The sequence below is a fragment of the Tachypleus tridentatus genome, chromosome 10 (genome assembly GCF_004210375.1).
Source record: "Tachypleus tridentatus isolate NWPU-2018 chromosome 10, ASM421037v1, whole genome shotgun sequence".
Lineage (NCBI taxonomy): Eukaryota > Metazoa > Arthropoda > Merostomata > Xiphosura > Limulidae > Tachypleus > Tachypleus tridentatus.
The window spans coordinates 21,156,588-21,183,101 of NC_134834.1; the positions used below are offsets into that span (position 1 = coordinate 21,156,588).

Below are 26,514 nucleotides of genomic sequence, written 5' to 3' on the forward strand. Positions count from 1 at the left end.
TAGAAAACACAGAGTTATTAAAATGACATTCGGCAAGATACTTCAGTAAGTAATATTGTAATTTTAAATAAATAAAAAAATCGAAACACTTGAGCAGTTATAAGTTTATAAAAAATTCACCTTGTACCATAATAAATAAATGTAGCATGTTTAACACCAGTTATTTTTTACAATCAGTATTGTTACTTTGACACGATTAAATAAAAAATATTAGTATTTGAAATAACTTCTTCAAAAAGTATAAAAATTGAAAAAGAACACATTAAGATTTGTCTCCTTCCTTGAGGGCTTATAACCCCTAAAATTCGGGTTTTTTGACACTCACCATGGCCATAGCGCAGATAAGTCGTTATGAAGCTTTGTGCTGACTAACAAATAAGAAATACATCAGTCTATTGTTTAGAAATGTTACGTACCAAAGCTGAAAATATTCTGAGTTAACATTTTTTCACAAGTTTTTATTACAAAGCACCAGCTTCGGATTTACAACGCTAAAATCAGGGGGTTCGATTCCCCTCGGTGGGCTCAGCAGATAGCTCGATATGGCTCTAAGAAAAAACACACACACAAAGTACCAGTTACGTTAATGATACTCAATAAAAGATAGCAAATCTTGAGGAGTTTGTTTTTAAGATTTATCTTTGGTGAACAAATGTCTTTGAGAGGGTTTTTCTTGGTAAGTTAATTAACACTGAAACTGGTAAAAAGCCAACAACAAATATGCTAAAGATTGAACTAGACGTGAGCAGGTTAATTTGACATTAGTTTAGACCTCTTTGTTATTTAAGTTTATTTAATGAGTGAGGTCGTGTGAGATATAGCATGTTAAAACCTACCAAGGATTCAGCCATTTGTGAAGAGCTTATCTTGATGAAAGTTAAGTCTTCTTTCCATCGAAACGTTCGTTTAAGGACTAGTACATCAAATCCACTGTAGAGGGAGTTTAATTTAAAGTTTATTTAACTTTATTTCATTTAAATGAGTTCCCTGTGTCAGCTCTAAGTTCACGGATTATTACCGCTGAAATCTAAGTATCAACACTTTGAGGACAGGGTGCAAATTGGTCATTGTGTCGTTTTGTGTATGTAAAAATGGCTGGTGTGGGTAGAGAAAACTCTATGTAGAGGAGCAAACAACGTTTCGACCTTCTCCGGTCATCGTCAGGTTCACAAAGAAAGAAAGAGGTAGCTGACCGATAGCTGACCACATGTTTACATATATATTTTTCTCTACAAGTGGGTTTTCTCGTCATCACGGATTATTGTGTAGTTTTGCATTAAGAAAATAACCGTTAGACGAGTACAACACCGGTAGTTCAGCGCTAAATCTGCTGGCTTATAATAAACGGGTTTCAATATTCGTGGTGGGGCAGCTCAGATAATCCATTGCGTAGCTTTGTGGCTAATTACAAACAAACAAGAAAAGTAAAGTTATTTGATGTCTAGCGGAGAAAAACGAACTACTGATATTGTGAACCAAAGTTGTCTTTCTACAAAACATAAGTTTTTAACAGTGGATATGATTTTTTAAAGTAATTTATGTAATTTTCGGCTTCGTGTGGCTAGGGCGCTCGACTCGCAATCGGAGGATCGCGGGTTCAAATCTCCGTCACGCTAAACATGTCCGCCCTTTCAGCCGAAAAGGCGTTGTAAAGTCACGGTCAATCCCACTATTCGTTGGTAAAAGAGTAGCCCAAGAGTTGGCGGTGAATAGTGGCGACTAGTTGCTTTCCCTCTAGTCTTACACTGCTAAATTAGGAAAGGCTGACGCAGATAGCTCTAGTGTAGTTTCGCGTGAAATTAAAAACAAACAAACTTCAGAAGTATTTTGATAGCGTGAGTAATCATCATCCGTCACAAACGAAAGTGAGAAATTAGCAACCTTTGAATCAGGTCAGTTCTTTTGAAAACCACCCAAGTGACACATTATTATGTCTATTGTATATTTTTTACAGTTACATTTATTTGAAGCTGTAAACGTAACTCGTTTGAGGCACGTTTTCAATAATTATTTATAGTTTCAAAACGCAAGAAAATGTTATTTTAAGTGGCCACTAGTTCTTCCGTGTACCATGAAGGTAAGGCAAGAAATTTTGTGTTAAGAAAACAACCAGGATTTTAAATTATACAGACCTGCGATGGTTTTATTGTCTTGAATGTTTTACACGTTCTATAGTAATACATGTACGGTGAACCCTAAAATGATATCCACTTTTCTCCATCACGTACAGACTTTTCAAAAAACTCCATATGTACTTTTACATTAAGTTTCGTTAAAATCGGGTCACATTTTGTTATGCTTAAAATACTGACAACCACTGGCTGTAGATTTCTCTAGACCAATCGCGACGCGAGAGTCTGATATCCGTCGTTCTAGAACCCAAATATAACGAACATAGTAATAATAAAATGTGTGCTATGGTAAACGTAATAATAATTTGATTTTAGTAAGAGTGTGATTGTTTGCTTGCAGATTTGTAAGAAATCTTCACGTGATCGCAAAAAAAAAGAACATTATTTCAGAAATCTGAATTATGAAAAATTCGTTATTAAAACCAAAAGAACTTTTACGAACTTGAAATTTGTAGGTCTGTGTTATTGTTCATATTGATATTTTACTTACACGAGTAATAAGAGTAAGGGGATTACCACTCCTGGTGAGGTGACATATTCAATAACGTTGTTCATCCACGAAGGTAGCACACCTTCCAAATAGCTCGTGAAGATTCGATAGATACGGCTGTAGCCACTATGGAAAAAGCATAACAAAAATAGAAACACCAGGTGACTTTAAGATTATAACTGAACTCGTTACATACAAGAAATTGGTCTTGAATTTCTCAGTTTTGAACAAGCCCTCCCTAACCCCAGTGGCACAACACAGACGCCCCCTTGTGTAGCTTTGTGCTTAATTACAAACAAGAAAAAGACTGGTTTTGCACTGAAAAAAAGATGAAAGTTTGATAACAGAATCAGAGAAAAATAACTAATGTCTTATAATCTGTTTTATAATGTGAAGGTTGACACTTATATACAGACAACGGTTTAGATGTTCACCATTCGTTTTGGATAATGGAACGAGCTTTATCAAACTGTATGATTTAGAGACGATGTTCACCAATACTAATACAGATGTTCATGTAACCTACCAATTGAAAACCTTGTTTCATAACTAACACAGATCGATAAAGCTGATTTTAGGATGAATGGTATCATGACTGAGGTTGTATTAGTATTCTGTGGGATGAATGGCGTCGTGACTGAGGTTGTATTAGTAGTCTATGGGATGAATGGCGTCGTGACTGAGGTTGTATTAGTACTCTGTGGGATGAATGGCATCGTGACTAAGGTTGTATTCATACTCTGTGGGATGAATAGTATCGTGACTGAGGTTGTATTAGTACTCTGTGGGATGAATGGTATCGTGACTAAGGTTGTATTAGTACTCTGTGGGATGAATGGTATCGTGACTGAGGTTGTATTAGTACTCTGTGGGATGAATGGTATCGTGACTGAGGTTGTATTAGTACTCTGTGGGATGAATGGTATCGTGACTGAGGTTGTATTAGTACTCTGTGGGATGAATGGTATCGTGACTGAGGTTGTATTAGTACTCTGTGGGATGAATGGTATCGTGACTAAGGTTGTATTAGTACTCTGTGGGATGAATGGTATCGTGACTGAGGTTGTGTTAGTATTCTGTGGGATGAATGGTATCGTGACTAAGGTTGTATTAGTACTCTGTGGGATGAATGGTATCGTGACTGAGGTTGTATTAGTACTCTGTGGGATGAATGGTATCGTGACTGAGGTTGTATTAGTACTCTGTGGGATGAATAGTATCGTGACTGAGGTTGTATTAGTACTCTGTGGGATGAATGGTATCGTGACTAAGGTTGTATTAGTACTCTGTGGGATGAATGGTATCGTGACTGAGGTTGTATTAGTACTCTATAGGATGAATGGTATCATGACTGAGGTTGTGTTAGTATTCTGTGGGATGAATGGCGTCGTGACTAAGGTTGTATTAGTACTCTGTGGGATGAATGGTATCGTGACTGAGGTTGTATTAGTACTCTGTGGGATGAATGGTATCGTGACTGAGGTTGTATTAGTACTCTGTGGGATGAATGGTATCGTGACTAAGGTTGTATTAGTACTCTGTGGGATGAATGGTATCGTGACTGAGGTTGTATTAGTACTCTGTGGGATGAATGGTATCGTGACTGAGGTTGTATTAGTACTCTGTGGGATGAATGGTATCGTGACTGAGGTTGTATTAGTACTCTGTGGGATGAATGGTATCGTGACTGAGGTTGTATTAGTACTCTGTGGGATGAATGGTATCGTGACTAAGGTTGTATTAGTACTCTGTGGGATGAATGGTATCGTGACTGAGGTTGTGTTAGTATTCTGTGGGATGAATGGTATCGTGACTAAGGTTGTATTAGTACTCTGTGGGATGAATGGTATCGTGACTGAGGTTGTATTAGTACTCTGTGGGATGAATGGTATCGTGACTGAGGTTGTATTAGTACTCTGTGGGATGAATAGTATCGTGACTGAGGTTGTATTAGTACTCTGTGGGATGAATGGTATCGTGACTAAGGTTGTATTAGTACTCTGTGGGATGAATGGTATCGTGACTGAGGTTGTATTAGTACTCTATAGGATGAATGGTATCATGACTGAGGTTGTGTTAGTATTCTGTGGGATGAATGGCGTCGTGACTAAGGTTGTGTTAGTATTCTGTGGGATGAATGGTATCGTGACTGAGGTTGTGTTAGTATTCTGTGGGATGAATGGCGTCGTGACTGAGGTTGTATTAGTACTCTGTGGGATGAATGGCGTCGTGACTGAGGTTGTGTTAGTATTCTGTGGGATGAATGGCGTCGTGACTGAGGTTGTATTAGTAGTCTATGGGATGAATGGCGTCGTGACTGAGGTTGTATTAGTAGTCTATGGGATGAATGGCGTCGTGACTAAGGTTGTATTAGTACTCTGTGGGATGAATGGTATCGTGACTGAGGTTGTATTAGTACTCTGTGGGATGAATGGTATCGTGACTGAGGTTGTATTAGTACTCTGTGGGATGAATGGTATCGTGACTGAGGTTGTATTAGTACTCTGTGGGATGAATGGTATCGTGACTAAGGTTGTATTAGTACTCTGTGGGATGAATGGTATCGTGACTGAGGTTGTATTAGTACTCTATAGGATGAATGGTATCATGACTGAGGTTGTGTTAGTACTCAATGGGATGAATGGTATCGTGACTGAGGTTGTGTTAGTACTCTATGGGATGAATGGTATCGTGACTGAGGTTGTGTTAGTACTCTGTGGGATGAATGGTATCGTGACTGAGGTTGTATTAGTACTCTATGGGATGAATGGTATCGTGACTGAGGTTGTATTAGTACTCTATGGGATGAATGGTATCGTGACTGAGGTTGTATTAGTACTCTGTGGGATGGATGGTATCGTGACTAAGGTTCTATTAGTACTCTGTGGGATGGATGGTATCGTGACTAAGGTTCTATTAGTACTCTGTGAGATGAAGACAACATGGATGAGGTTATGAGCAAGAGAAAAATATCCGTGGCATGAATTTAGTTTGAAGTAAAAGGCAACAACGTGACAGTTGTCTGTCATTTCTTTCGAACTTGGGTGCTCGGGATAATTTGACCCCGCGCGTGAGAATAATTTGCTACACTGACTAACTATAGTCGCGTTCGGAAACGTTGATGGGAAGTTTCTGAGGAAAGCTGTAAAAAGGCATGATGAAGCTCTTCTTCTCCAGTTGTTGTTGTTGATGAATAGAGATGTTGTGGCTGCAGATGATGTGTAGAGGTGGACAGTGGACACGAAACAGAGAAGTCCATGCATGCATTTGAATTGTCAAACTTGTATCACATTTTATGTTAACAAGACAGTGGAATTATTCTAGTATTAGTTTCGAACTTTTTGAATTTTAAAACTAATTTCATTTTTAAATACAGTTTATTAAATCGGGGTTTAGAGAAACGAATAAGATTGGAGGCCCTTCTTAGGGATTCGATGGAGGCCATACTGTTCAGTGCCATGGCATACTTTGTTTATGAAGCACAAATAGTAATCACTGTATTCAGATCACAGGTAACTCCAAGAAGAAGATGCGTGATTAATATAACACTGCACAGTCTATTGCACTTAACTCCTTAGTCCTAGAATTACGTTATTTTTAAACATATAACACAAATTGCTAGAATAAGAGAACTGATTTAAACCTGTTGTGCATTTTCATGTAAGTCCTGGAATAACGTTATTTTTATCAATCTAAAACACAGATAACTTTAAGAAGACTATTCAGAATGAAGTAAACTCTGAGAATTCGTTTTAACTTGATATCATGAATTAGTCCCAGAGTAATGATGTATTCTAAGTCCAGACCAATCCATGAAGACTTAGAATTCACTAGAAAACACTGAATGCTCTGTTACAACTTGATGCTGTTATTTAGTTCTACATTATTGTTACATATACTGATGGTAACAAATAATAAACTAATAATTGTACGTGATGTATCAGGTACGTGGAGATACACATATAGTGATAATAACAAATGAGACCAACCTGTACAGTTGATGAAAGAAATGACGTCATAGCTGTATCAAAGGTAAATTTTTCTGTAATTTGAATTTTCTTTCTTCTTTCATTTGTAACTTTTCACGATACAAGTTTTTGGACTTCAACATGTTTAGGGTACTGTCCAAAACCAACAGGATGTAACTTGCCACAGTTATTAAACTAAATATACTCTTCAAAAAAAGAAACGCAAAAGGCAAAATTTGAGACAAATTGTTAACAAGTTTATTCCGGGTAGTTGTGTATGACATGTGTGAAACTTTGCACATTCACTGCTGAACATCCAAAGTCTACAAAGGCAAAGTCCACGCTCACTAGGTGAAGTTTAACGTCACTCAACGTCAATAACGAGTATGTCCCCCGTGAGCATCCATAACTGCTTGGCATCTCCTGCCCATGGAAGCGATGAGATGACGAATCACATCCTGTGGAATGGCTGTCAACTCAGCCTGCAAAGCTGCTGCAAGCTGAGGTAGAGTCTACGGTTGAGGTTGTCGCCGTCGCAGACGTCGGTTCAAATCGTCCCAAAGATGTTCGATGGGGTTTAAATCTGGTGATCTGGTGGGCCAGGGAAGAACGTTGATGTTGTGGTGTCTTAAGAAGTCAGTGGTGAGTCGGGCTGTGTGAGGACGGCCGTTGTCATGTTGAAAAACGTCGTTGACGTTCACCATGATGGGTTGCACATGGGGCCTAAGAATCTCGTCGACGTATCGTTGAGCCGTAAGATTCCCTCGAATGTGCAAAAGGTCTGTTCTGGCATTATTGGCGATGGTAGCCCACATCATGACGCTGCCACCACCAAATCTGTCAACTTCCTGCACACAGTTTGCTGCAAAACGTTCACCTCGGCGACGGTAAACACGGGTCCTTCCATCCTGCCTACGAAGCATAAAACGTGATTCATCGCTGAACCAAGCATGCCTCCATCGTCGATGAGGCCGTACCCGATGTGCCCGAGTCCACTGCAGCCGTGCTTGACGATGTTGCTGGGTGAGGATGACGCCTCTGACTGGACGTCGAGGTCGGATTCCTGCATCTCGTAGACGGTTGCGTACGGTCTGATCGGAAATCCTTCGCAGCCCTGGTATGGTTGAGGCAGTAGACGTCGCAGTGGTGGTCATATCCCGAAGGTGACTTAACCGGATGTAGTGATCTTGTGCGGGCGTGGTCACACGAGGTCTGCCAGATCGTGGACGGTCACGAGTTGATCCATGTTGTTGGTGACGATTCCATAGCCTTGTGATGGTGCTTGGGTGGACATTCACAGCTCTGGCAACATCTGATCGAGATTCGCCTGCTTCCAAGCGACCAATGGCGTTGTTGCGGTGTCCTTCAGTCAGTCTTGGCGTAACTGTATTTCGTGTCGGTGGCTTAACACTGAGCTATGGAAACCGAGAACCCGTCACTTTTATAGGGATTTTGCACATGTTGCACTTGCAGAACATGCAGATCTCTCAAACAAATTTATTGGACACGAATGCGTTTTGGCGAAAAATCCGATGTTACCTCCGTTTTCAAAGTGCACAACTTTTATTGTCATTTTGGTCTGACAATCAGTGCCTTAACACGTGTAACATCACATACTCTGAGCTTGTAACGTTATTACATATATTTCTCTTTAAAATAACAAAAATATCCCTTTTGCGTTTCTTGTTTTGAAGAGTATATATACTGCACTACAGTAACTAGTGAGTGACATTTCCCACAGTTGAAACACCTGGTATGACTCTATTCTGGGAAGCGATAGGTTCAAATATTTTATACTTGTGGCAACGATTGTTTTCTACAATAAAAATAGTTTCTCGAAGTCCATGATAAGGGAAAGAAAGAAAAGCCTAAAGGGTTATAGCCAGGTTGTTTCTAAAACTTAAATGAAAACGTTAGTACATAAAGTGATAAGAGAACATACCTGAAGGGCCCACAGTGTCAAGAGGATTCTAGCCAGACTTTTTCTAATACCAAATACCAAAACGTTCAGAAATAATCTGTTAAAAGAGAAAATATCTTACCTGAAAGGCCCACAGTGCCAAGAGGGCTCTAGCCATACTATAGAAAAGCCTACTGGAAGAGTACACAGAAACAACATAATAAGTAACAGTGCATAGTAGAAGTTATTAGATCTGGAAGCTTTGAAGACTGTGTCATGAGGAATGTTGCAGGTCAGAACAGCCCAACTTCGAACATACAGCAGAATACAGAGCTTAACAGTGTTGATAGCCGGTAATCCAGGACTGAAGAACATACCCATCCTACAAAACAGTTACAAATGACATATTTTAGGGAAAAGACTGGTTTCATCTTAATGCAACCAGATGAAAAGTATAGTTTAGTTTTAATGTGAGACGATAGATAGATTTGATTTTAACGTAACAAGGGGAAAGAATGGTTCAATTTTAACGTCACAAGGGTAGAGAATGGTTTGATTTTAACGTCACAAGGGTAAAGAATGGTTTGATTTTAACGTAACAAGGGTAAAGAATGGTTTGATTTTAACGTTATAAGGGTAAAGAATCATTCGATTTTAATGTTACCATAAAAAAAAGAGACTGATTTGATCTTCATGTAATAAGAATAAAAAAATGTTTCGGTTTTAATGTGACAAGGATAAAGATTGGTTTGTTTTTAATGTGACAAAGATAGAGATTGGTTTGGTTAAAATGTGAGTGATAGAAATATTAGTTTAATTTTATTAGGTCTAAAAACATATTGGCCAGGTGATTAAGGCACTCGACCCGTAATCTGAGGGTCTCGGGTTTGAATCTCCGTCACACCAAACATGCTCGCCCTTTCAGCCGTGAAGGATTTACAATGATACGGTCAATCGCTATTTGTCGGTAAAAGGTTAACCAAAGAGTTGGCGGTGAGTGGTGATGTGTAGCTACTTCCACTACTAAATCAGGAACGGCTAGCGCAGATATCCCCAATGGTAGCTTTGCGCGAAATTCAAAAACAAACAAACAAAAGAAGTATTAATTTGGTTTTAATATGACAAGAACGAAAATTAGTTTGATTTTAATTTGTCAAGAAGCGAGGCTACTTTGATTTTAAATGTGACCATAAAGAAAATTTTGTTTTAATGCGACAAAAATAAAAGATTGATTTGTTTTCCACGTGCCTAGGTAAAGGTTGGTTTGGGTTTCACGTGATTAGACGAAAAATAATTTTTTAATATGACCAGGATGAAGTTTGATTTAGCCCTTAATTTGGTCAGGGTAAGGATTAGTTTGATTTTAATTTGATCAGATAAAGCAACTGATTAGTTTTAATGTGAAAAGTGTTAAATTATGCTAATCGTCTAGTTTGCTTGTTTTTGAATTTCGCGCAAATCTACACGAGGGCTATCTGCGCTACCCGTCCCTAATTTAGCAGTATATGACAAGAGGAAAGGCAGCTAAACATCTCCACCCACCGCCAACGAATAGTGGGATTGACCGTCACATTACAACGCCCTCTCGGCTAAAAGAGCGAGCATGTTTAATGCTAAGGGGATTCAAACCCGCGACCCTCAGATTACCTTAGTCGAGTGCCTTAACCACCTCGCCATGCCGGGGGGCCTGTAGGAAGAGATTGAAACATTCTGAAAATCAGATGATGTATATAATTTTTCTCCAACTATTAACAGTAATATTCTACTAATTATCAGTGTTTATATCTTGTATTTCTGATCATCTTTCAAATGAAATACAGAAAATGTCGTTTTGTTATCTAAATGAATAATGCTTCAGTGCTTCGTATACTCACGATAACGTGTTAATTGTTTATGTTAAAATATCCATAAATAGCAATATATCAAAATACCAAAAACAAAAGAAGGGGGAAAGTTATCAGAAAAATCTTAGTCGTCCGGTTGAAGTTGTGCTACATTAGGGCTAATTGGTAATATAACTTTATATTCCGGTTGAAGTTGTGCTACATTAGGGATAACTGGTAATATAACCTTATATTCCGGTTGTAGTTGTGCTACATTAGGGATAACTGGTAATATAACCTTATATTCCGGTTGAAGTTGTGCTACATTAGGGATAACTGGTAATATAACCTTATATTCCGGTTGAAGTTGTGCTACGTTAGGGATAACTGGTAATATAACCTTATATTCCGGTTGTAGTTGTGCTACATTAGGGATAACTGGTAATATAACCTTATATTCCGGTTGTAGTTGTGCTACATTAGGGATAACTGGTAATATAACCTTATATTCTGGTTGAAGTTGTGCTACATTAGGGATAACTGGTAATATAACCTTATATTCCGGTTGTAGTTGTGCTACATTAGGGATAACTGGTAATATAACCTTATATTCCGGTTGTAGTTGTGCTACATTAGGGATAACTGGTAATATAACCTTATATTCCGGTTGTAGTTGTGCTACATTAGGGATAACTGGTAATATAACCTTATATTCCGGTTGTAGTTGTGCTACATTAGGGATAACTGGTAATATAACCTTATATTCCGATTGTAGTTGTGCTACATTAGGGATAACTGGTAATATAACCTTATATTCCGGTTGTAGTTGTGCTACATTAAGGATAACTGGTAATATAACCTTATATTCCGGTTGAAGTTGTGCTACATTAGGGATAACTGGTAATATAACCTTATATTCCGGTTGTAGTTGTGCTACATTAGGGATAACTGGTAATATAACCTTATATTCCGGTTGTAGTTGTGCTACATTAGGGATAACTGGTAATATAACCTCATATTCCGGTTGTAGTTGTGCTACATTAGGGATAACTGGTAATATAACCTCATATTCCGGTTGTAGTTGTGCTACATTAGGGATAACTGGTAATATAGCCTTATATTCTGGTTGAAGTTGTGCTACATTAAGGATAACTGATAATATAACCTTATATTCCGGTTGTAGTTGTGCTACATTAGGGATAACTGATAATATAACCTTATATTCCGGTTGTAGTTGTGCTACATTAGGGATAACTGGTAATATAACCTTATATTCCGGTTGAAGTTGTGCTACATTAGGGATAACTGATAATATAATCTTATATTCCGGTTGTAGTTGTGCTACATTAGGGATAACTGGTAATATAACCTTATATTCCGGTTGTAGTTGTGCTACATTAGGGATAACTGATAATATAACCTTATATTCCGGTTGTAGTTGTGCTACATTAGGGATAACTGGTAATATAACCTCATATTCCGGTTGAAGTTGTGCTACATTAGGGATAACTGGTAATATAACCTTATATTCCGGTTGTAGTTGTGCTACATTAGGGATAACTGGTAATATAACCTTATATTCCGGTTGTAGTTGTGCTACATTAGGGATAACTGATAATATAACCTTATATTCCGGTTGTAGTTGTGCTACATTAGGGATAACTGATAATATAACCTTATATTCCGGTTGAAGTTGTGCTACATTAGGGATAACTGGTAATATAACCTTATATTCCGGTTGTAGTTGTGCTACATTAGGGATAACTGGTAATATAACCTTATATTCCGGTTGTAGTTGTGCTACATTAGGGATAACTGGTAATATAACCTTATATTCCGGTTGAAGTTGTGCTACATTAGGGATAACTGGTAGTATAACCTTATATTCCGGTTGAAGTTGTGCTACGTTAGGGCTAACTGATAACCTTATATTTTAGTTGTCTAAATCCGGAAACGCATCACTGACCACCGAGGAAATGAATTTGGTTTTTGTTTTTTTAGATCCAGCACAAAGCGATACAAAGAGCTATCCGTTCTTTACTCACCGCGGGTATTGAACCCAAATTTATAACGTTATAAGCCCGTTTACGAGTGACGCAGCTGATCTCTTGTAGTTATCCTTTTGAGGGTTGTGTGATATCAGTGTTGATTGTATCTCCTTTGGATTCTAGCTCAAAGCTTTTTCAGCTATTTAATTTTCAGGTTTTTTTTTAATAGGCTATGGCTTTAGAGATTAGGTTTACACCAAAAATAACTACTCCAAACTGCTTACCATATCATGCCCTGGTTGTTGACCAGATGGAGAATATTTTCAGCTATCTTAAAATCTCCGTACCCTGGCTAAAAGACAAAGTTTTAAAGACTGTGAACATTCGTTAGAATAAAATTCAAGTTCCTCAAAAACCACGTGGTTGAGTTAGAACAAAGTTATTCAAACGATTGAAATATTGTAAATATTTGTTAGAATAAATTACACAAAAACACAACTTGAAAATGGTCAAAGAGACCGTAAATCTTATTGAAAAACACAATAGAACAATTATAGTACAAGAACATTAACCTTAACACTAAACACATGGTTGGTTTAGTTCTATAAACACCTCTCTGATGGGGAAGATCTTCGAAAACTTAGATGAAACATGTAGTGTCCAAGATAAATGTAATTACTCTATACTCTACCGGGATGGAAGTTTTTAGAAGCTTTAAAGTGGTCAATGTATTTGAACATTATTTTAGGAATAACCTCCCCCTACATCCTCACATGTAGTGTTTAATTTATGGACATTTATTCTTGATTTTACATTTGCTGAATTTCGATAAATTGTATATATATGTAACTAATAATAAATAATACAATGTAAACCACACTTACTGATCATTCATGTCAAATCTAACACGAATTTCTTGTCCGTTTTTCATATCGAACTGTAAGTAGTAAAACCTAAACCTAAATTTCTGATCATTGATGTGAAACCTTCAGAAACTCTTCGGACTATTTCTGATATAGTTCATCGTTAAGTTTGAGCGTTACCAGGATACCAGTCATAAGGTCTTACCAAATAAGGAAACTATAATAACACGTGATTATTTTGTCCCCTCCTTAAGCTAAAACTGCAGCGAATGAACTCGCAGTTTGGGCCATTGGAAATAATTTTAAAAGTAAAAACATATATCACCCTTTAAAACAAGCAGCTTACGAATTTCTTTTCTAAATCCCAACACCAACATTTGTTAGCGAAACGCACGAACACAGCTCGAAGAAAGTCCATTAATATTATCGAGATGACTATCATAATCAAGTCCATCACTGTCAGTTTTACAAGTTCCTGAAAAAGAGGAAAGATCTGGTGAGAAACATGGAACTAGTACAATAGTTCGTAGTTGCGATTGAAGAGCATGAAACTGGAATTGTTCACGTCTAAAGAGTTCCATATTGAAATGCATCTTGACAGCGTGAGAAAAACGATTCACCTACTTTATAATATTTATTGCAAAGTTATTTGAATAAAATAGAGCAAGAACAATGCCTTCTAATAAATAGTAGCCCCCTAGTGGCACAGCGGTGTGACTGCGGACTCACACCGCTAAACATCGAGTTTCGATACCTGTGGTGGGCAGACTACAGCCCATTGTGTAGCTTTGTACTTAATTCTAACGAAACAAAAATAAATACTGTATTTTCAGTGTCGTGTAAATTATTAAAAAACAGGAATTTGAAATGCAAACAATTGGTGTTTTAAGTTTATTTGTCAAATAATGATTGTTTACTGATTTTAGTTGTGTTCTGATATAATATGTTTGTTTTTGGAATTTTGCGCAAAGCTATTCCAGGCTATCTGCGCTAACCGTCCCTAATTTAGCAGTGTAAGACTGGAAGGAAGGCAGCTAGTCATCACCACCCATCGCTAACTCTTGTTCTACTCTTTTATCAACGAATAGTGGGATTAATCGTAACATTATAACGCCCCCACGAGTAAAAGGGCGAGCATGTTTGGCGCGACGGGGATACGAACCCGCGACCCTCGGATTACGCGTCACACGCCTTAACACAGTTGGCTATGCCGGGCCTTATTGATTGTTAGTGTTTACTTACTTGTAAAATAAACCATTACCACTAACAAGTACGTTGTTTATTTACTTGCAATATTAACCATGTTTATTTTACCACTAACAAGTACGTTGTTTATTTATTTGCAATATTAACCATGTTTATTTTACCACTAGCAAGTACGTTGTTTATTTATTTGCAATATTAACCATGTTTATTTTACCACTAACAAGTACGTTGTTTATTTACTTGTAATGTTAACCATGTTTATTTTACCGCTAACAAGTGCGTTGTTTATTTACTTATAATATTAACCATGTTTATTTGATCACTAACAAGTACGTTGTTTATTTACTTATAATATTAACCATGTTTATTTGATCACTAACAAGTACGTTGTTTATTTATTTGCAATATTAACCATGTTTATTTTACCACTAACAAGTGTGTTGTTTATTTACTTGCAATATTAACCATGTTTATTTTACCACTAACAAGTACGTTGTTTATTTACTTGCAATATTAACCATGTTTATTTGACCACTAACAAGTACGTTGTTTATTTACTTATAATATTAACCATGCTTATTTGACCACTAACAAGTACGTTAACTGTTTACCTGTCCAAACATAGTCTCCCAGCATAATTTCCTAATTTGTTCTTTAATGGAGTCGTCACCATGGAGAATAAGCCTTACAATATCTTCTTCACTATCACAATCCTTTCCCTCACACTTCGTCGTGAATGTCGACACTTCCTGGCTCACACTTTTGGAGGTCTGTTCGTTGTGGTCAGACATGCAATCCATACCACCGCAGTCTGATATAGTGGAAGTTGTAGGGAGCTCGGAGTCCCCTGGTGACACTTCTGTGGTATTACTTGTTTGGTTATTAACGTTCGTCAAATAAGGGCCTGTCGAAGTTGAAGACGATACCAAACCATCATATTCTTTAGTGTGAGTTACGCAATCTGATATTAACTTCAAACAGTTTTCTAAAGAATCAGGCACGCTGGTATCTAAGTCTGAACTGTTGACAGGCAGCCACTGCCACAAAGTGGTATTTAGCAGAGATAACATAATACGTTTTTGTGAAACGTTAGCGCTTTCAGAAAAAGTTTCGAAAGTTTGATTCAGAGCGCCGGTTTGATTATTAGAGGTCAAGAGGACTGCGATTGGTAAGTTCCACTGATTATCCTCTGTGGAGTTTATCAGAACGGATGTATTGGTTCCATTGAAGACAACGAACCATTCAGTTGTTTCGTTTTCTCTTTCGAGGCTCAATAAATCAGTTTTATTGCTAAACCCATCGTCGTCACTGAAGTAGGTTTTAGCCCGAGTTTCGTTTCCTGACAAAGGAAGGTCTATATTTTCTGAGAAATTCAATTTCTCCTTTCCAAAATAATTTCGTAACCACGGAAGAAGAACAGTTGTACAATTAACCAGCAATGCAATATTGCACGTGTCCACGTGAGTCTGGTCACGATCAAGTTCTGGTTCAGAGAGTTCTAAAGACAGGCCAACAAGGTCCCGAGAAGGCTCCATCAGCGTTCTGTTCAAAGTAGAGTATAATTCCGTCTGTGTTATTAAGAAAGTTGAGAAAACGGTGGTTTGCTCTAACATTGTGGTGAGGTTTGCTTTTAACTCGAACAACGCAGTTGTCTGAAAACAACAAAAATACACAAAAGGGGAGATATACTAAAATTCGCCACATTGAATTACAACAAAGTTCAATCGTAAAGTAGTATACTAAAGTTTATTTTATTATTTGAAAAATAAATGCTACTCAAGCATTCACTTTATTAATGGTAATTTACTCCCAACCTTACATACATACACACACAGAGCGATAAGTCTACGGGCTTCTAACGCTAAAGTCCTACAATTCCCAGAGGTGGACACAACAGATAGCCTAAGATAGCTTTTCTCGAAAAAAAAACGAAAAATTCAATCACTCTGAACAAAGTTTAGTATCCCTGTCTTTATTACAGTACTTCAGGGACGTAGATCCTGGGGGATGGGGGTATACATCCCCACTTCATGTTAGGTGGGGGGTATGATGCATACAATCATCCCCCCTACAGTTTGGTCTGTTGAATTGTTTTATTGCATCACAGGCCTACAAATTGTGTGTTTGTTCTTGTGATTCTCGTGTTCTCACCAATCGAATTACATAATTAGGCCTAGATGTAGGGTTTTTCAGTAGCCGAAATGTACATCTTTAATATAGGCGTGCTTTTAAGCTTTTCGATCTAAGCGACAGTTCGTAAGTGTCAGTCAGTAGGCCTAAGTATACATGCAAGTATCGTGGTAACAAGATTACTCTGTGACTGCATGTTTACAGCTTTCAGGCTCACGTAATCAGAGATTACCAATTTGCAAATTGAACAGTTCACATAAGTGGTTGTAAAAAATCATCCCCCCATTGAGTGTAAAAAAAATCTACGCCCCTGCTGTACTTTATCCGTAATTTCACTGGATTATCATATATTCTTTCATGGTGATTTTTAATACGTTAAACATAACTACACTGAATTTCTTCCGTGCCCCATCTTTATCATAACACTTTAAAAAGTTCTGGTTTTGTTTTGAACTTCGCGTAAAGCTACACGAGAGATATCTCCGTTAACCGCCCGTAATTTAGCAGTGAAAGACTAGGGTGAGGACAGCTAGTCAGCGCCTACTTGGACTATTTTTACCAATTAATAGTGGGATTAATGGTTACATTATAACGTATCACGGCTGAAAGGGAGAGCATGTTTTGTGGGATGGGAAATCGAGCCCGTAACCCTCAGATTATGAGTCAGTCGCCCTAACCACCTTGTCATGTTAGGCCTCAGTTTGGAAAGAAACTCGTGGATTCAGTGGTGTTTTTTTTTTAAACAATCGTTTTGTATACTGATTATAAGTAATAAAAACAACGTATATGTTGAAAAAAAATAATGTATTTTTAAAAAATATTTCGGTTAGATTGTTATTTAACTGAATTTTAAAGTACGCGTATCGTAAGATACTGTTAGGAGCATGAATTATGTGAAACTTACCCGGTTAAGAAATACAACGTTAAGAAAACAAATCTATAATTATATATGCAAACACGGTTCGTTTGGATTGAGAAAATATTTTACGTAGAAGAGCGAAGAACGTTTCGACCTTCTTTGGTCATCGTCAGGTTCACAAAGAAAGAAAGAGGTAACTGACCGGAAGCTGACCACATGTTTGGAAGAGGTTGTGTAACTGAGTGTCGGAATGTAGAGGGTGGTGTTAGATGTTTGAATATATAATTTTATATTATTTATTTTATTATATTTAATATAGGTATAAAGGCGTTCCTTTATATTGGTTTATTTTGGGTTTAAGTTGTTGTATAAGTAAGGCTTCTTTAATTTTGCGTTTGTTTATGTTTGTTTCTTTATTTACTATTTGAGTGTTTTCTATGGTTATGCTGTGTTTATTTGACTTGCAGTGTTCGAAAACGTGAGAAGGTGACTTTTTTAAACATGTGGTCAGCTTCCGGTCAGTTACCTCTTTCTTTCTTTGTGAACCTGACGATGACCGAAGAAGGTCGAAACGTTCTTCGCTCCTCTACGTAAAATATTTTCTCAACCTAAACGAGCTGTTTTTACATAAATATTTCTCTACAAGTGGGTTTTCTCGACATCACTGAAATCTATAATTATTTCGTTGGAAAGATATTTCTCATTAGTTTTAATTTGTTTAAATGTTTTACAGGATCCGAAGTTTGAAACAGGACGAACTCATCTTATCAGTAATATGTAATTCATATATATATTCAAACATCTTGCCCAGATTAATGAACTACTTTGACACACTTCCGTTTATTACGCCAAATTTGGGTTTTTCGCTTCTCTGAGGGCCCGGCATGGCCAGGTGGTTAAGGCACTCGACTAGTAATCCGAGGGTCGCAGGTTCGAATCTCCGTCACACCAAACATGCTCGCCCTTTCAGCCGCGGGGCGTTATAATGTGACGGCCAATCTCACTTGGTAAAAGAGTAGCCAAAGAGTTGGCGGTGGGTCGTGATGACTACTAGTTGCCTTTCCTCTAGTCTTACACTGTTAAATTAGGAGAGGCTAGCGCAGATAGGCCTTGTGTAGCATTGCGCGAAATTCAAAACCAAACCAAACCACTCTTCTGAGCCCTTGAATGTATTATAACATACCTACAGAGAGCATGCTTCGCTGGTTTATCACAGTTTTGTGATATACTTACCATTTTGTCAACTTTACCAAACAGAGCGAAGATGAGGGTGTACAGATTTAGTAGGTACAACACCAGAATCCTGTATAAAAAATACAGATTTGTATTATACGAATATTTATTATGAAAGGGAAAGATATTGTAAGAAACACATTCGAAATGAATTTCACTAAATTATCATTGGAAAAAAACAACAATATTAATATAATATATAACATAATATCATGAGAAGGGCCTTAGTATTTACAAGGGCAAGTTTCTCGCACAAAACCTCGCTTTTTCCGATATATAGATATATGTTTATATATGTTTTGGAAATTCGCACAAAGCTACTCGAGGGCTATCTGTGCTAGCCGTCCCTAATTTAGCAGTGTAAGACTAGAGGGAAGGCAGCTAGTCATCACTACCCACCGCCAACTCTTGGGCTACTCTTTTACCAACGAATAGTGGGATTGACCGTCACATTATAACGCCCCCACGGCTGAAAGGGCGAGCATGTTTGGCGCGACTGGGATGCGAACCCGCGACCCTCGGATTACGAGTCGCACGCCTTAACACGCTTGGCCATGCCGGGCCACGATATTTACGAATGTAACTGTCAGACGTTTTCATCTGGTTAATTTATAAAATACATATTTAACTGATGGAACAGCATAAATTGATCAATTATGAGTTACCAAATCTTTACAAAATCATACCTGATAAACTGGTTATAATTTTGTCATTTATAAAATTTCAGATAAATGAATCTGTAAATAAAACAGGTTTGAGAAAACTGTTCGCCTCCGTATGTATAAAATACAAACAGAATTAAACAATAGATTTGTTTATATAATTCTAATTACGATAAAGAGATTAGTGTTAACTGGATTTTCTAATTGTTAAACGTTGTTCTTCCTTCACGTTTTATTCACGCTCGCGTAAACACGAACGCACACTTACCATATGATTGTTTTATTTACTACATTTAGGCTTATGATGGACGCAAATCCTGTTTTCCAAGAGAGCGCCTTCACTGACATCATCGGTGTAGTTGCGTATTACGAGGCAAGATCGTCCTATTGGACGATTTATCGTGTAAAATATTTATATATTTATAGCTGTCAGTATTTCCTCTGAACTTAAATAACGCAGGACGGTTGCACCTAGCGGGCGTTATAACGGAATCAAGATTACTGATTGTTGTTTTCACGACCTCGCTCTACGTAACTGGAAAGAAAGCATATATACAGGGGTATATTATTTGTTTTTCATTATTTGCTAACATTTCCCCAGTGATTATAGGGCGGTTTCATGTCACCAATGTTATTAGTTTAAGTCAAGAAGGGCCCGGCAGACCAAGCGTGTTAAGGCGTGCAACTCGTAATCTGAGGGTCGCGGGTTCGCATCCCCGTCGCGCCAAACATGCTCGCCCTTTCAGTCGTGGGGGCGTTATAATGTGACAGTCAATCCCACTATTCGTTGGTAAAAGAGTAGCCCAAGAGTTGGCAGTGGGTGGTGATGACTAGCTGCTTTTCCTCTAGTCTTACACTGCTAAATTAGGGACGACTAGCACAGATAGCCCTCGACTAGCTTTGCGCGAAATTCAAAACAAATCGAACCGTTATAAGTCCATGTCAGATACTGAAACCAGATATTTTAGCATTAAGAGCCGCCATATTTTACCACTTAACCCTCGGGGAGTCGCAAATAAATTATTTTGGTTTGGTTGCAATTTAGTGCAATCATACACAATGGGCTACCTGTGTTCTGCCCACCACAAGTTTTGAAATCTGACTTTTAGCATCATAAGCCTGAAGATGTACTACTGAACCACTAGGGGAGAGATGGCAGTGGAACAGACAAACACCAGAAGAAAAAGAACCTTTGCCAATATATCAACTTTTAATAATACAAGTTTTAAAATTAGAGGTTATTATAAAAATATAAGTAAATACAACAGTTGACTGTTCATCAAACGTCACTATTTCTTGTGAAAGAAAATAAAACAATTATAGGTCTATTTATTATATAGTCGCGGGTTCGAATTCCCGTCGCACCAAAACATGCTTGCCCTTTTAATCATGGGGGCGTTATAAGGTGACGGTCAATCCCACTATTCGTTGGTAAAAGAGTAGCCCAAGAGTTGGCGGTGAGTGGTGAGGACTAGCTGCCTTCCCTCTAGTCTTACACTGCTAAATTAGGGACGGCTAGCGCAGATAGCCCTCGTGTAGCTTCGTGCGAAATTCAAAACAAACAAAAACAATTAAGTCATATTTATAGGGACGGCTAGCGCAGAGCGCCCTCGTGTAGCTTTGTGCGAAATTCAAAACAATTAAGTCATATTTATAAATATGCTATGAAGCTGATTTATTTTTTCATCATGCAGACATAATTTCCTGCTTCACTGCCATGGGTTTATACGAGACACGCTATATACCCTTGGTTTTAACCCTGAAAAGTGTGGATGAGTTTGATACCACAACGAAGAAAAGTATTTCAGTTTAAATATTTACTGGTTTGAGCTTTCAAATAAGTAAGAAAATATTAAAGCACATAACTAAAAGTAAACCTGACACTGGGAGAGTTGTTTATTCATGAACGAGGCCGTGAAAGAGTTGTAGAGACACACGGAAGATGATAAATTATAAACACGAGACGTGGCAACCTACACACACACACACATTAAATCTGACAACTAACAAACATATGAAACCTGTCAACTTAACACACGTAACATGGCATATTACACACATAAACTTGGCTAATTACATACATACTAACAAATGAAACCTGGTAACCTACACTCACATGAAACCAAGCAACTTAAATACCTAAAACCTGGCAAATTATAAATACATGAAACTTGGCAACTTACAGTATTGTGTAAAAGTGTTAAAACAAGAGAACATTGTGTCATTCTTTCCATGTTTTGAGGCTAATTTTTCCGTGTCATTACAGAATGTATATATCAACACTATGGTAAAGCTTCACCGCCCCCTGTTGACAATTCAATGAACCAGGGCGAGAATATTTATCATTATTTAGAATTCACAGATACTTGTACCAAGGGCTTGTCATAAGGATTCTACTTGAATGAATATACTGTTCAAATTTAGTGTGTGAAATAGCAGTTGGTACCCCATGCAGTGTCTTAACTATATAGAAATAAGCTGGAATATGGTACCGGTATATACCAGAAGAAATCAATTTAACATCACCTCACAAATAAACATTAACAGATAGTGATAAACACTATTTTTATCAAGTTCTGTTGTGACGTCACAGTCCCAAAAAGCGTAGAAAATTGTCAACACAACAGAAAATTTGTTCTAAAGCTTTACGTGATGCTGGTTGGACTTTCAACATATTACTGCAGATTTGAAATGCTCCATAAACACTGTCAAGCACACCATAGATCGCGAGACCGAGACAGGTAAATTTGAAAATAAAAAATAAAGATGTAGAACACCTAAACTGATGTTAAGTATCTTTGTTTATACAGCCTTCAGGACAGAAGGAAGAATATCACTGATGTCATGCATGAGATGAACGACCAGGTACTAGATGACAGAAAAAGTACTACAACCAAGAAAATAGTGACCCCAAATTCTCGTCCAATCTATGCATAAATTAATTACTCCTCACAATGGTCCTCACAGAGTCCCAGTCTCAACCCAATTGAGCAGATCTGTCTGGGATTTGACAGATCAAAGGCTTGAAGAATAAAAAAAATTACTTCCAAAGAAACTTTATGAGAGTGTATTAGAGACATTTGAAGTAAAATCCTAATGGACACTTTGATAACATATGTTACAGCAATGCCCGAGACACTGTCTCCAGTTATTAAAGCAAAAGGGGACACAAAATATTATCTCTTTGCAGAACTCAAGCACATATACTGAGTTTCTTTTGTACGAAATATTAAAATTAATAAAACTTTGATGTTTTTCCTGTATTTTACCTTCCATTGTTCTTTGAAAGTAGCCTAAAATTTAAGCTTTTCACTGTACTGTAAATAAACGAAATCTGACAAATTACAATCATGAAACCTGACAATTTACATACACACATACGAAACCTGACAACTTACCGGGCAAGTTGCCACCGTAGCTGTACCCGTGGATGATACTGCTCAATCAAACCGATCAGTTCAAACAGATTTGGATAGATGACCGAAATGGACGAAACGACGAACGTCACCTGTAAGGGTTACTTATATTGATTTCACAACAGTTTCGATAGCTTTCATTGGTGGATTTTTTTTTTACATCGTTTCAAAACACACAATGTTTAATTTCTGGTTACACATACGAAACTCCATTTTATGGTAAAATCAATAACTCCTACTGACCTACTGTCTTCACATCAAACACGTAAAATAGAAATATTTTTAAAGAAAAACTTTCGAATACAAGAGAAATCTTGCTACTAGGTCCAGGTATAGTACCAGATACCATTCGTAAGCCGGAGTAAGTCACTAGTTTACAATATGACAACAAACGTTACAGAGTGTAACTTAATAATCTGAAACATCTGATGACACGTATATGATATGATGTTTTAAGGTATGACAGAATAACAGAACAGTATCATATGCTACTAAGTGCGAACGAACAAACCCTTTGAACGCGGAGCATACAGTACTACTTATACTTTGCCAAAAATACTCACTTCATTTTGCCGCCACCAGGTGGACTCGGACTCAGGTTCTTGCGATCGTTGAACAACTAAAACGACGGCGTATGCACTCGACGCTAGGAGAATGATAACCATGAAGTTCGCCAATGTACGCAAAACAATCAATTTCCAGCTTTAAAAAAACGAAGTAAGAGAGTATTAGTTTTGTTGTTTGTTTTTGAATTTTGCGCAAAGTCAAACTAGGGCTACACGCATTAATTTTGTAGTGAAAGACAACTAGTCATCACCAACCACCGCCAGCTCTTGGACTATTCTTTTACCAACGAAGACGGGGAATTGATCGTAGCATTATTACGCCCCTACAGTTGAAAGGTCGAGCATGTTTGGCGGTACGGGGATTCGAACCCGCAACCCTCGGATTACGAGTCGAACGCCTTAACCATCTGGCCATGCCGGACCGAGAATATTAGGTTTAGGTTTATTTTATCCAGAGACTAATTTGACTAATTTCTTACTAAAACTGTCAAACCATTATATTATTAGGTCTTGAAATAGTCTTAGCAATTCAAATCACTGCCTGTATTAAGAATAGTTACGTATATTCATATACAAAATATACCTTAATACAAATAGAATAGCGTATCACTAAAAATAAGGAATAGTAGATGTCCTTCAAAAGAATATACTGTAGCGTGTATCTAATAGTTTTTGTTGTTTTTTAAGTTTCGCTCAAAGCTATACGAGGGCTATCTGCGCTAGCCGTTCCTAATTTAGCAGTGTAAGACTAGAGAGAAGGCAGATAGTCATCACCACCCACTGCCAACTCTTGGGCTACTCTTTTATCAACGAATAATGGGATTGACCGTGTCTCACAACGCCCTCACAGCTAAAAGAGCGATCATGTTTTGGTGTAACGGGGATTCGAACCCGTGACTCTCAGATTACGAGTCGAGTGCCTTAACCACCTGGCTATGCCGGGCCCGGGAGCGTCTTCTCATGAGTAGAAGTAACGAGAATGGATGTAGAAGATATATATTTATCTGCAGAAGAAAAAAAACAACGTAGTATGCAATAGGTGACATCTAGTGACAAATATGTAAATCAATAGGAATTGTATTATTCATTTTGAGCTAAAATAACGAAATTCGTCACTTTTTCAATATTATGTGTTGCATCTAATTGAGAGTAAGTTATTTATTTTAATATTATGTGTTGTATCTAATTGCGAGTAAGTTATTTATTTCAATATTGTGTGTTGTATCCAATTGCGAGTAAGTTATTTATTTCAATATTGTGTGTTGTATCCAATTGAGAGTAAGTTATTTATTTCAATATTGTGTGTTGTATCTAATTAAGAGTAACTTATTTATTTCAATATTGTGTGTTGTATGTAATTGAGAGTAAGTTATTTATTTCAATATTGTGTGTTGTATCTAATTAAGAGTAAGTTATTTATTTCAATATTGTGTGTTGTATCTAATTGAGAGTAAGTTATTTATTTCAATATTGTGTGTTGTATCTAATTGAGAGTAAGTTATTTATTTGAATATTGTGTGTTGTATCTAACTGAGAGTAAGTTATTTATTTCAATATTGTGTGTTGTATCTAATTGAGAGTAAGTTAGTTATTTCAATATTATGTGTTGTATCTAATTGAGAGTAAGTTATTTATTTCAATATTGTGTGTTGTATCTAATTGATAGTAAGTTATTTATTTCAATATTATGTGTTGTATCTAATTGAGAGTAAGTTATTTATTTAAATATCGTATGTTGTATCTAATTGAGAGTAAGTTATTTATTTCAATATTGTGTGTTGTATCTAATTGAGAGTAAGTTAGTTATTTCAATATTATGTGTTGTATCTAATTGAGAGTAAGTTATTTATTTCAATATTGTGTGTTGTATCTAATTGATAGTAAGTTATTTATTTCAATATTATGTGTTGTATCTAATTGAGAGTAAGTTATTTATTTAAATATCGTATGTTGTATCTAATTGAGAGTAAGTTATTTATTTCAATATTGTGTGTTGTATCTAATTGAGAGTAAGTTATTTATTTCAATATTGTGTGTTGTATCTAATTACTAACGTTCGGCTGTGACGTCACTAACATAATTAGACTTGATGTTTCGATCTTAGCACCCACCCATTTAACGGTTGGTTTAAAAAACAAACGCATCCTTAAAATGTCATGAGATATTTTGCAGTTAATCTGAAATCTATCGACACTCTGAAACTGAATTGCACAATTGCATTTGAATAGTTTTCTAGTGTCTCGGTCCATTTCAAGTAGCGAATAGGGAAGTTTAGACAAAAACACAGTTATAACAAAATGACACTTGATAGAATTATGAGAAGCAGGAATCAGAGAGACTTGCTTTCTGAAAAGACACCAGATTTAATACGTGACGAACCAGAGTTTGAATAGTCTCTACGGTTTTGTTCTTTCTCTGAACTCTAAAACGATTTCACTTACTTCCGTTCGTCTTTTTTCTTCTCCTTTTCTTCCAGAATTACCTCCTGGTGACAAATATAAAGTAAAAAAGTAAAATAAAAAATGGTTCTTATGATAAAGACAAAAGCACAGCATTAGGTAAAAATGTAAACGTCGTAATCAACAAATGTAAAGAACGTAGCTAAGTGAGTTGACATCGGATAGAATTACGTTTTAAAGACAATTCTTTAAATAAATTATGATTTGTAGAAGTCATGACTGTCTTCTAGAAGGTCAGTGTTGGAGAGTATTTTATGTTTCAAACATAATTTAGTTAACAAGGTATAATTTGTCGAAGTGATGATTGTCCATCAGTTTCTTTGTTTTTAATTTCCGCAAAACCACACGAGGATTATTTGCGCAAGCCGTCCTTAATTTAGTAGTGTAAGACTAGAAGGAAGGCTGTTAGTCATCACCACCCAGTGCCAACTGTTGGGCTACTCTTTTACAAACGAATAGTGGGATTGAACGTCATAATATAACGCCCAGATTAACAGTTGTAATAAAAAAGTGAATGGAAAAACTCGAGTTTCCTATTGGATAGTTCATAATTAGAATTTATTTAAATAATTGATAATATTTGGTGAATTGAGGGTATTTCTTTTAATTCACATATCATCAAAACATTTATAATACAATCTATTTATATTGTAACAGATTTATTAATAAACATTCATTTTAATACCTAGGTTTGTTTCCGTATAGTTTTTTGCATGTGCCGTATATTGTTGAATGTGTATTACAAAAGTCCTGCCTCTTTAAATTTGTAGAAACTTTTTGAGAGTAAGAATCAAGAATATTTGTTTTATGAAAATATAA

At 36.8% G+C, this 26,514-nt stretch overlaps 1 protein-coding gene across 1 annotated transcript in view; it reads right to left on the minus strand.

Annotated features, from left to right (window-relative positions):
- LOC143228856 (transmembrane channel-like protein 1) overlaps positions 1 to 26,514 on the minus strand; it is an 83,414-nt gene that overhangs the window by 17,177 nt on the left and 39,723 nt on the right. The window contains exons 10-18 of the mRNA XM_076460253.1: positions 25,678 to 25,721; positions 23,234 to 23,372; positions 22,653 to 22,762; positions 18,593 to 18,662; positions 14,982 to 16,022; positions 13,511 to 13,639; positions 12,586 to 12,653; positions 8,633 to 8,872; positions 2,623 to 2,748 (exon numbers count right to left, since the gene is read on the minus strand). Coding sequence (XP_076316368.1) covers positions 2,623 to 2,748; positions 8,633 to 8,872; positions 12,586 to 12,653; positions 13,511 to 13,639; positions 14,982 to 16,022; positions 18,593 to 18,662; positions 22,653 to 22,762; positions 23,234 to 23,372; positions 25,678 to 25,721 — 1,967 coding nt within the window. The remainder of the gene's footprint in view (positions 1 to 2,622; positions 2,749 to 8,632; positions 8,873 to 12,585; positions 12,654 to 13,510; positions 13,640 to 14,981; positions 16,023 to 18,592; positions 18,663 to 22,652; positions 22,763 to 23,233; positions 23,373 to 25,677; positions 25,722 to 26,514) is intronic.